Genomic DNA, 9249 nt, shown 5'->3' with positions numbered 1-9249 from the left:
ATGTTTGAAAGAGATACACAAAGGTTTACATGTTGGTAATGTAGCTTTTGAATTGTAGTGTGTAAAGCTGAATGGATTACAATTGTGGAATTGTTTGCTGTTTGTGAGTAAAGCTAGAAAGAAAGAAATATCAATGTTTCTTAAGAGGCCAGAAGGGGCGCATAAGGCCAAATGAGAGATTACATGAGAAATAAAAAAATATGATCTCATTGTGAAACATAAATTAAAAACAACACTACAAATTAAACATAAATTGATAAGACTGCATCAGGTACCATGTATTTACTTTAACCAAACGCATAATGTTGGGAGCTTAGATGGACTGAAACTTCTTCAAAGATCTTCAACATAGGCCAATCAAAGATGGAGAGGTCTCTGGATGAAAATGTCTGTGATTTGTTGATAATGAGGGTGAAGAGGCATTGGTTCAGATGGATGTGGCCGACATGCATGATCATCAATTTTATTTAACCCCTTTCAAATGCATCATTCAAGACCCTTCAATGTCAGGTGAATATGGCCTTGAGTTGTTGATAATGAGGGTAGTAAGGCTGTGGTCCACTAGACATGGCCTATGTGACAAATAGCTATTGATCAATGTTAATGGTGTTATGAGAATGGCTGTCGCCACATGATAATGGGGTGTTGATGAGTGTTGATGGGGTGGGGAGTGGCGCCTAGAATGGCTCCACCCCCCACTCAAGGGGGTTAACATGAGGGAGAGAGAGAGAAGAGAGAGACAGAAATGAGAGAGGAAGCTTTTTCTTATTATTATGCATACCCCGTAAGGGGGTTAAATAGTACAATGAGGGTTAGATACATAGGGTTGCATACCCCTCCATCCATTCACACACACAATTCTCTCACACCCTTTCCTATCTACCCACATGCACACACATGTGCATGTGTTCATACAATTACGCATATACTCACACTTTCACTCTCATGTACATTTGCACATACACAACAACAAAACTATAGACTTTCACCCTTATCCATCCCCGTACATCTCATACGGGTAACACATAACACTTATCAATCTCCGTACATCTCATACGGATAACAATCAATCTAATGTAACTCCTTTCAAATGCTTTGGTCAAGACCCTACTTGTGTAGCCCCTAATTGATTGTAGCATGGGGAGGGATGATGTTGCTAAAGGAGGTGGTGAGGGTTCATTGCTGATGTAGTTTCGTAGCTGTGCAGCTGTTCAACAACTTCTCACTGTCTTTTGATTTCTTAGCAAGAATAATATTATGCATTGTTGGTCTTCATATTCCATTACATTATAAATTGGGCCAAAGTCTTGTGGGAAGAGGTGTGGTATATCTATCCCTTGTTTCTTTTAAAACAGTATAATGGAGAACATAGTGCTGCTCTAATTTCACACCGCAATCACACAATTGGTGGATCTGTTCATGTGTCCCTGTCTCATCTCTAACTGATGTGAATGAGAGATGTGTATCCATATAAGAGAACCGATGATAAATCCATCTCATGGGCACCATGGGCTACATATACACCAGAAAGTCGAACACAGGCAGCCTCTAGTGAGGAAAACCATGTCCTGTGAATGTTTCTCCTGGGTATGTGCAGGATTGTGTATGCTGCATTTATTATCTCCCAAAAAGAATTTCGGTTTTGATCTTGTTTCCCATCTTGACTGTTGTTAAACACCATCACTCTAGTTTTAGAGGAAATGTCATTTTTCGTGTGGACTAATTGTATATTTGGTGTCAGGTTGCTGTCTTTCTCATACAGCGTAATCGTCATGCATTGTTAGGAAGGGCAATGGACAATCAAGACATGAAGCTCGTGCTTGATTTTCTTGCTTCTGATCCGGTATTTTCATAATCATAATGAATACAATTTCGCACAGCTACATGAAACTGGTGTCGATTTGGATAACGCTTTTTGTACTGCTTTAGGTAGTGGATGCAGTTTATGACTGCAAAAGTGAGGTTATTGGACCACGTTCATACCGATTCAAAGCAGAAATTGGTAAGCATCAGCAATACAACGTATGTCAGCAACTTTGTTTATAATTTCAGGATGGCAGTTCCTCGAGGATGCTTCTGGCTAGCCTGGAATAGCTAATGTGTATATATAGATCATTTATCAAAGTGAACTGAAAAATTGTGAAAGCATCAGTATACATGTATATGATGTATCCCTAACATTTTGAATTCATACAGATTTCAATGGTGTAGTTATTGTACAGAATTATCTCAAAAGTGTGGGTCGCGATGCATGGGCTGCTGAGGTAAATACGAGTAACTTGAATTCTTCATTCATATCATGCACATTTTTTGAGCTCTGCTTATTTTCATCGTCTCTAAGCAGTTTCGGCAAGCTGTCAATGGTAACGATGGGCTGGCATTGGATCGAGCAATGTCAAATTATGGTAAATAAATGGTGTGGGTGTGTAAATATGCTTCTAGTTTAGAAGGGAAACGAACTTGAATATGACAGCTATTTTTAATATGTTACAGGAGAAGAAGTTGTTTTAGCTCTTGGCAGCGAAGTTGATAGGCTGGAAAGAGAGATCCAAAGATTAGTTCCTGGTATTCGATATGTTGATATCGAAACTCATAATCCGAATGGTCCTACTCCTTAATCAGAATTATACTGTTTTGTATTCTTGAACTATGAGAAAGTGAGCCACTGCTGATATACCAATTCTTGAGTAAATCAGTGTGTATGATCATTTGCAACCATGAATATTCTACACTTGGTAGAAGGTTAAGCGAAGCTACATTTAAAATGAGGAGACTACATTATGCTGGAGTAAAAAAGATGATACTGTATCCTGTTCGGTGTCAACAGCAAGTCACATCACATTGATGACTGAAAGCTTCGTGAATCGTATATCATCAATTTTCAGTTTGGAATATTTTGCATGTGTCTCAGTGATGGAATACACTTTGTGCTCGTATTTAATTTCATTGATATTGGAGATAATTATTGTAGGTCAGAAACCTGAGACAACTAATTGTTCTTGATGGACACATGAATATTTTCCATTAAATAATTATGTATTTCTGTCAAAGACATGTATCATGATTCATTTAGTCAATTGTTATATGCATAATTTACGATTGTTTCAAAGTTGTGTTTCTTAACACAATATCTGTTTCGTATGTCTCAGGGGCTTCAATCAGGGAGTAGCAAAATGTGTATGCTAATGATGAAGTGAAAAGGATTAACAGATGAATAATGTCTAAACAATGTGTAAAACTTTACTTTCGACTTGCCAAAATTACTACTTAAAACTGTTTTACTATATATCATTTTGTCATTCTACAGGGATGCTTGCATGTTAGCATCTCAGTTGTCTCTATGTATCTTGGTCTCAATACTCTCAACTATAATCTATTGTTTGCATAACATGTAGCAAACAAATTGAGGCTACAATAAAAGTTTCAATATTGGTTAAGATATTGTATATTAATGCTACAAAAGTTTTCTACAAAAGCACGATCTGAATGTACCATAAAACATATATGAAGATGGTAGCCATGTTCTTTTAATTTCAAGTCAATTCATGGTAAAGCAATATCTAAATCTATTAAGAAATAAAGAAGCAAGAGGGAACATTATTCTTTTAATCCAGTTCATTTGCATAGTGGATGTTTTAGAGAGTTTTAACGGTATGTTTGTTATTGATTTTGTTAATACAAATCTCCTTGTTAATCAATATTTTCTAGATTAAGCTACTTAGATAAAAAAAAGGCTATTAAAAGTTTGTGTGAGATAGCTCAATATTATCTTACCACCACTAAGATGGATTAGTAGACTCTGTAACTTAGGCCATTACTAGCTAGGTGATCAAGTTAAATATCGGTATATATAATGTTAACTTGTCTCTATAGTTAATGGTAGGATTATTAATCAAGGAAACCCATGATTGAGAAACTACATCACAAAGAGCATTAAATCAAATATAGTTTATTTATTTGAATGTATTGTCATAGATGAATTGTAACAATACCATGACTAACATTTGTTCATTTCCAAAAATGCACATCCTAGTATTACATGATTTGAGTCTACATAGCCCCTCATTAGGTACGATGATTAAGAGATGATTTTCATGGCTTCATTTTAGTCAACGTTAAAGGGCATTTCCAATGATAAAGACAAAAAAAAATAGTGGTATGATGAGGAAATAGAACTAGAGAGCAACCATGTAAAGTATATGCATGAGTAAAATATAAAATAGGCGAAAAGATCGTGCAAGAAGGTTGATATATAGATCTATACATATCTACATCTGGAGAGAGGTCAAAAAGATGTTACTATCATCCTAGGATGCCGAATATGAGGCACAAATGTTTTTTCTTGTAGCGTGTGTGGATGAGAGTGTGGTGAGGGAGAGCCTACAATCACCACCATGATGTTCCCACTCTAGTGTTTTTATGAATGGCATGCATGATGGATCCATTTATCAAGAAAAATGAACTTGTAGTGATGGAGGGCTTGCACTTGCATCTACATATGTATATCTATATGTATGTTTATGTATGTATATACATGTAGATGTAGATGTATATACATACACTGTATACATATACATACATACACATATACATATACATGTACTTATACATTATTACATATATGTATATATATATATATGAAGATGTGGGTTTATAACTGATTCTTATTTAGGTCATTTTTCATGAGAGGGATAGAGAGGAGCCATGCCGATGAGGAATGTGGCTTCCATGTGCCTCGCTCTCGTATTCTGCCTCTGGACCCTCTGTGTCATCCTCCCCTTCCTCTACAGAAGAACCCTGCAGAGCTCCACCACCACCACCACCACCACCATACTTGCTGGCCAACACCATCATCATGGCCATCAACACGATGATGCTGTCAGTGATAAGAACCCACTTAATTTAACCTCCCACCCCCTGCCATGGCTCAAAGACGATGATCCCTTACCCAACACCCATCACCATAACTTATCTCTCCAGGTCCAGAGTCACACTCAATCTCTGCAAGAAAATGTCCTTTCTTCTTCTTCTTATGAGAAGGCCCACATGGCCCATCAAGATGTGGAGAGGCTTATGGAAGAGCTTCGCCGAAGTGCTGATGTTTACGACGGTGATGGTCACCCGAATGAAGATGATGCCGCGCTCCTCTCTCGCGGTATAAGCTCCTCTTGTGAAGGAAGGAAGGTCTATATATATGATCTTCCTGCTATGTTCAATGTAGAGCTTGTTGGGCTGTGTGAGAGCTTGATCCCTTGGACTAGTATGTGTGATTTCTTCTCCAATTCAGGGATGGGCAAATCAGTGATGGATGTGGATAACCAGACACAGAAAGAAAAGGGTAAATTGAGTGCCCATTTGGAGAAGACCCGAACAAAGAAAATGGGGAAATTCAAGAACCCATTTGCTGAAATGATGCCTTTAGGGCAATGGTTTGATACCCATCAATTCTCCCTTGAGATACTCTTTCACGAGAGATTGAAGAGATTCCAATGCCTTTCCAATAATCCTGCGGAAGCCAACCTCTTTTATATACCTTACTATGGAGGGCTTGATGTGCTTCGATGGCACGTCTTCTCGGGCGGCAATGCCAGCCTCGAGCAACGGGATCGGCTAGGGCTAGAGCTCATCAATTGGCTTCGAAAGCAACCCACATGGGGAAGAAACAAAGGGAAAGACCATGTTCTCGTGTTGGGTAAGTCTTCATGGGATTTTAGAAGACCCAACAATAACAACAATGACAATAGTAGTAGTAGTGGTGGTGCTAATAGTAATGGGTGGGGCAATAATCTTTTGCTTCAGCCTGAGATGCAAGAGATCACTAAACTCTTGATCGAACGCCAACCGTGGCACCCACACGACGTGGGGGTACCGTACCCAACGTTTTTCCACCCTCGGATCGATCGAGATGTGAGGGACTGGCAAGGGGTTGTGGATGGGTCCGAGAGGACACGCCTTATAAGTCTCAATGCACTCCAACAAACTTCCGTACATCCATACCACGACGAGAATATCAACCCCTTCTTGATAAGACAATGTTTGGATGGGCCCAAAGGGGTGTGCATCTATTCGGCATGTGGAGGGGAAGATGCTGATAATTCAGACCCGTGCACCCAACCCCCCTCTATCATGCATTTCCTCTTGCATTCCGAGTTTTGTCTCCAGCCTTCGGGAGACCATAGTGTCACGAGGAGGTCTTTGTTCGATTCTCTCATTGCTGGATGTATCCCGGTCTTGTTTGACCCTTTCACTGCTTATTATCAATACCCATGGCACCTTCCGTCCGACCCAACCTCGTATTCAGTTTATATCCCTGCCTTTGACATTCGACAAGGGAAAGTTAATGTTATCCATGAACTACAAAAGATTGCAGTGTCTGTAAGGCAAGAGATGAGGGTTAGGATCATTTATGAAATAATGCCAGGGTTGGTTTATGCTAGGCCTAATTCGAAGTTAAGGGATGTGGAGGATGCTTTTCTCATATCTATGAGGAGTTTGTTTTCTAAAGTGGCAAAAAGACTAAGTAGTGATGAAGACGCTTAAACCCAAAACAAACAAAAATTCGGAAAAAACAATATATACATATGAGCTTGCTCTAATGTCTATGATTTACACAAACCAATGTAATATGTATATTATGATCATAATGTGTGTGAGAGAGATTCTATTATCGTCTCGAAGGTAAAATATGATCAATGAGACAATATTACATTTCACGTGAAAGTGAATAGCGACTCGATGTTCAAGAACTTTACCAATGAATGTTGTAATCGAGAGTATACATTGTGGTGTTGAGAGAAATTTATGCAAGGATTGGCTTGGTTAAAGATGCGTGGAAAGTATGATTGAATATGATCAAAGGCAAAACATTGTATCAAATTGTAATACTTAAGTCTCTCAAAATTGTTTCGGGCAAATTGTGTATAATCGACCACTCTTATCATTTGTGCCTCAACGCCTTGTCTCACATCGCAATGCATGTGAGATGAGTTATATGAAAACAATGGTTAGAATGGCAAACAATGTGATGGGCTCTAACATGTAATTGGGTGCAACATATTTGTATAATGTGTGAAGCATGAGCCTCCACATTTGTCCCATGTCATGATATATTGGCGTTACAAAAATCCTCGTTTACAGAGGAATCTAGTGATGCATCATGAAGTGTGTTGCATCCTATCTACCAAACCATTTTTCTATATTTTGTATCTAACAAGAACACAAAATTTTGCTTTTATACATCTTTTGGATCTTTTTGTTTACTTCCCATGCAATTTTAGGAAGTCGATGCGAGGGACTTTATGAGAGGAAGATGTATGACGATTAGTTCTTAACTCGTAGAAACTTTGTAAGAAAATGTTTTTGGACATTTTCAAACTCTTTCAAAGTAGATTTTGGGACACTACCACCTCATACTTCAACCCCCATAGAGAAGCACTAGTGTCATCAAAGTGTCAAAAAAGTATTTCTTGAGGACCCAACACTTAATATTTGCATGATTGCAAGTGTTCTTAAATGCATACTATGCTCTCTTTCCCACCTTTAAGCGGCGTGTAGCACATTCATTCCATCTATGATTTGAAGGAACTTCAAGGCTAAGATTTTTGAAACTTTCCACACATTCAGGTGTCTCATTATTGTACATAATGCATGGTTTTTAAAAAAAAGATTTTTTTGAATACTTTGTACATCTCTATGATTTAAATCTTTTTTTTGGCTCGTCACAAGCATAATCTTAGTTTCAGAGCTATTGAGTCTTGACAATTAATTTAGTATGCATGCAAAATTGTTCCAATGCCTTTATTAGCTTTTGTGTAACTCCTAAAGTATTTGCAAAAAGCACTACATTATCTGCATATAACAAAAGCATAATGACTACATTCTCAATAACAACTTCTTCTGTTATAAACTTGGCAACCATTTCTTCCAATTCATGAACGAACGCATAGACCAAATAGAGTTAATGAAAGTCTATCGGTCATACGCCAAAAGCGCTATCGAAAAAAATCTGAAAGTCTATCGCTCATACATACAACATATAACCTTCTCATAGTTTCAAGAAATGGCAAACATATATTCACTTGACACCTCGTTTTCTTCCATTCACTTTCAAAGATGGTCACAAGGTACTATATCAAAAGCTTTCTTGAAGTCTATGAAGCAACAATATAAACCTTTACATTTAAGGATACTTTGTTCCATTAATACTCGAAGGGTGATAAAGTGATCAATGGTGTTTTCAAAGGTCAACTTGTCCATCAACTCTCTTACCATTTTTTTCAGTCTAATGACTTATCTTTGATTTCATTATACATCCAAATAGTGTTGCCATTAGCGAGCCAACCATGATGGCTTGATAGTTGTGTGAGTATGAGTGCTAGGTGCAGAAACGTGTATGGATCTGTAGTTGGTATTGGACAACAAACAACACATACAGAAAATAGAATAAGCGTGGATACTTACACAAATGGAGCTTTAATGGAAAGTTTCTTCTTACTTCGTTCTTTCTCAGAGATACAATACTCTGCTCGTCATCACTCATTACAATGTTCGGTATTCATTTATATACTAAGCCCTAACTTATTAACGAGTTCACACTCAGACGGATACAATTTGGAAGTAGTCGGCCTTTTATGCCAACAAACTCCCTCGTAAAAGGACCACTCTTTCTTGCATGTACAAGTGCTTGGGGTTATCTCCCCCGTAAACCTAGATTACATATTTAACTAGATCTTATGTTACAAGTCTGTTGGCAAGTAGCCGAGTTGGCAGAGGTATAGTATGAGTGTCGGTCAGCTCTTCCCTTCTGCTCCTCATTCGGCTTTCTTCTGCTCGGTCGTTTGTCGTAGCCCCATCTTCGTCCTTACTGTTCCGAAGCGTTGATCTGGGAATGGCTTCGTTAGGCAATTGACGATGTTCACCTCGGTGTCGATCTTCCGGACTTCGAGTTTCTTCTCGGTCACGAGCTCCCAGATATGATGATACAACACCTCAATGTGCTTCTTCTTCGCATGGTAGATGAGATTGTTGATGAGGCGTATTGTGCTCTGTGAGTCGTAATAGATAGTCGGCGTTGGTTTGTTTATTCGGTTTGTAGTTCCGAAGTCAGCAGTCAGTCAGTGCAGCTAGATCGCTTCCTTCGCTGCATCCGATGTTGCTATATACTCGGCTTCTATGGTAGACAGAGTCGTGCACTCTTGAAGTTTCGACCTCCATGATATCGCACCGCCACCATAGGTGAATATGTAGCCA

General features: G+C 38.5%; 2 protein-coding genes across 2 annotated transcripts; both read left to right on the top strand.

Moving 5' to 3' along the window:
• The first annotated feature begins 1710 nt into the window (after positions 1-1710).
• On the top strand, positions 1711-3072 carry LOC147847490 (metal tolerance protein C4-like). Its single transcript, XM_087339121.1, has 5 exons — positions 1711-1843; positions 1930-2002; positions 2197-2264; positions 2345-2405; positions 2494-3072. The coding sequence occupies exons 1-5, from the start codon at positions 1793-1795 to the stop codon at positions 2616-2618; spliced, it is 378 nt and encodes a 125-aa protein (XP_087195247.1). The 5' UTR covers positions 1711-1792; the 3' UTR covers positions 2619-3072.
• A 1618-nt stretch (positions 3073-4690) lies between these two features.
• Positions 4691-6665, top strand: LOC147847489 (putative xyloglucan galactosyltransferase GT20). Its single transcript, XM_087339120.1, has one exon. It carries the CDS (start codon positions 4705-4707, stop codon positions 6538-6540), a length of 1836 nt encoding a protein of 611 aa, XP_087195246.1. The 5' UTR covers positions 4691-4704; the 3' UTR covers positions 6541-6665.
• The last annotated feature ends 2584 nt before the right edge of the window (positions 6666-9249 follow it).

The sequence above is a fragment of the Azolla caroliniana genome, unplaced genomic scaffold (assembly GCF_043228905.1).
Source record: "Azolla caroliniana isolate FFs.n. ecotype wild unplaced genomic scaffold, voAzoCaro1.0.p SCAF_944, whole genome shotgun sequence".
NCBI classification, from domain to species: domain Eukaryota; kingdom Viridiplantae; phylum Streptophyta; class Polypodiopsida; order Salviniales; family Salviniaceae; genus Azolla; species Azolla caroliniana.
Note: the sequence above shows the minus strand (reverse complement) of the source record. Positions and strands in the feature narration are given on the sequence as shown.

Coding starts and splice junctions, on each gene's coding strand:
- LOC147847490 (XM_087339121.1), top strand. CDS start 1,793: ATGGACAATCAAGACATGAAGCTCGTGCTTGATTTTCTTGCTTCTGAT. Junction 1,844..1,929: donor ATTTTCTTGCTTCTGATCCG/GTATTTTCATAA, acceptor GTACTGCTTTAG/GTAGTGGATGCAGTTTATGA. Junction 2,406..2,493: donor TCGAGCAATGTCAAATTATG/GTAAATAAATGG, acceptor AATATGTTACAG/GAGAAGAAGTTGTTTTAGCT.
- LOC147847489 (XM_087339120.1), top strand. CDS start 4,705: ATGCCGATGAGGAATGTGGCTTCCATGTGCCTCGCTCTCGTATTCTGC.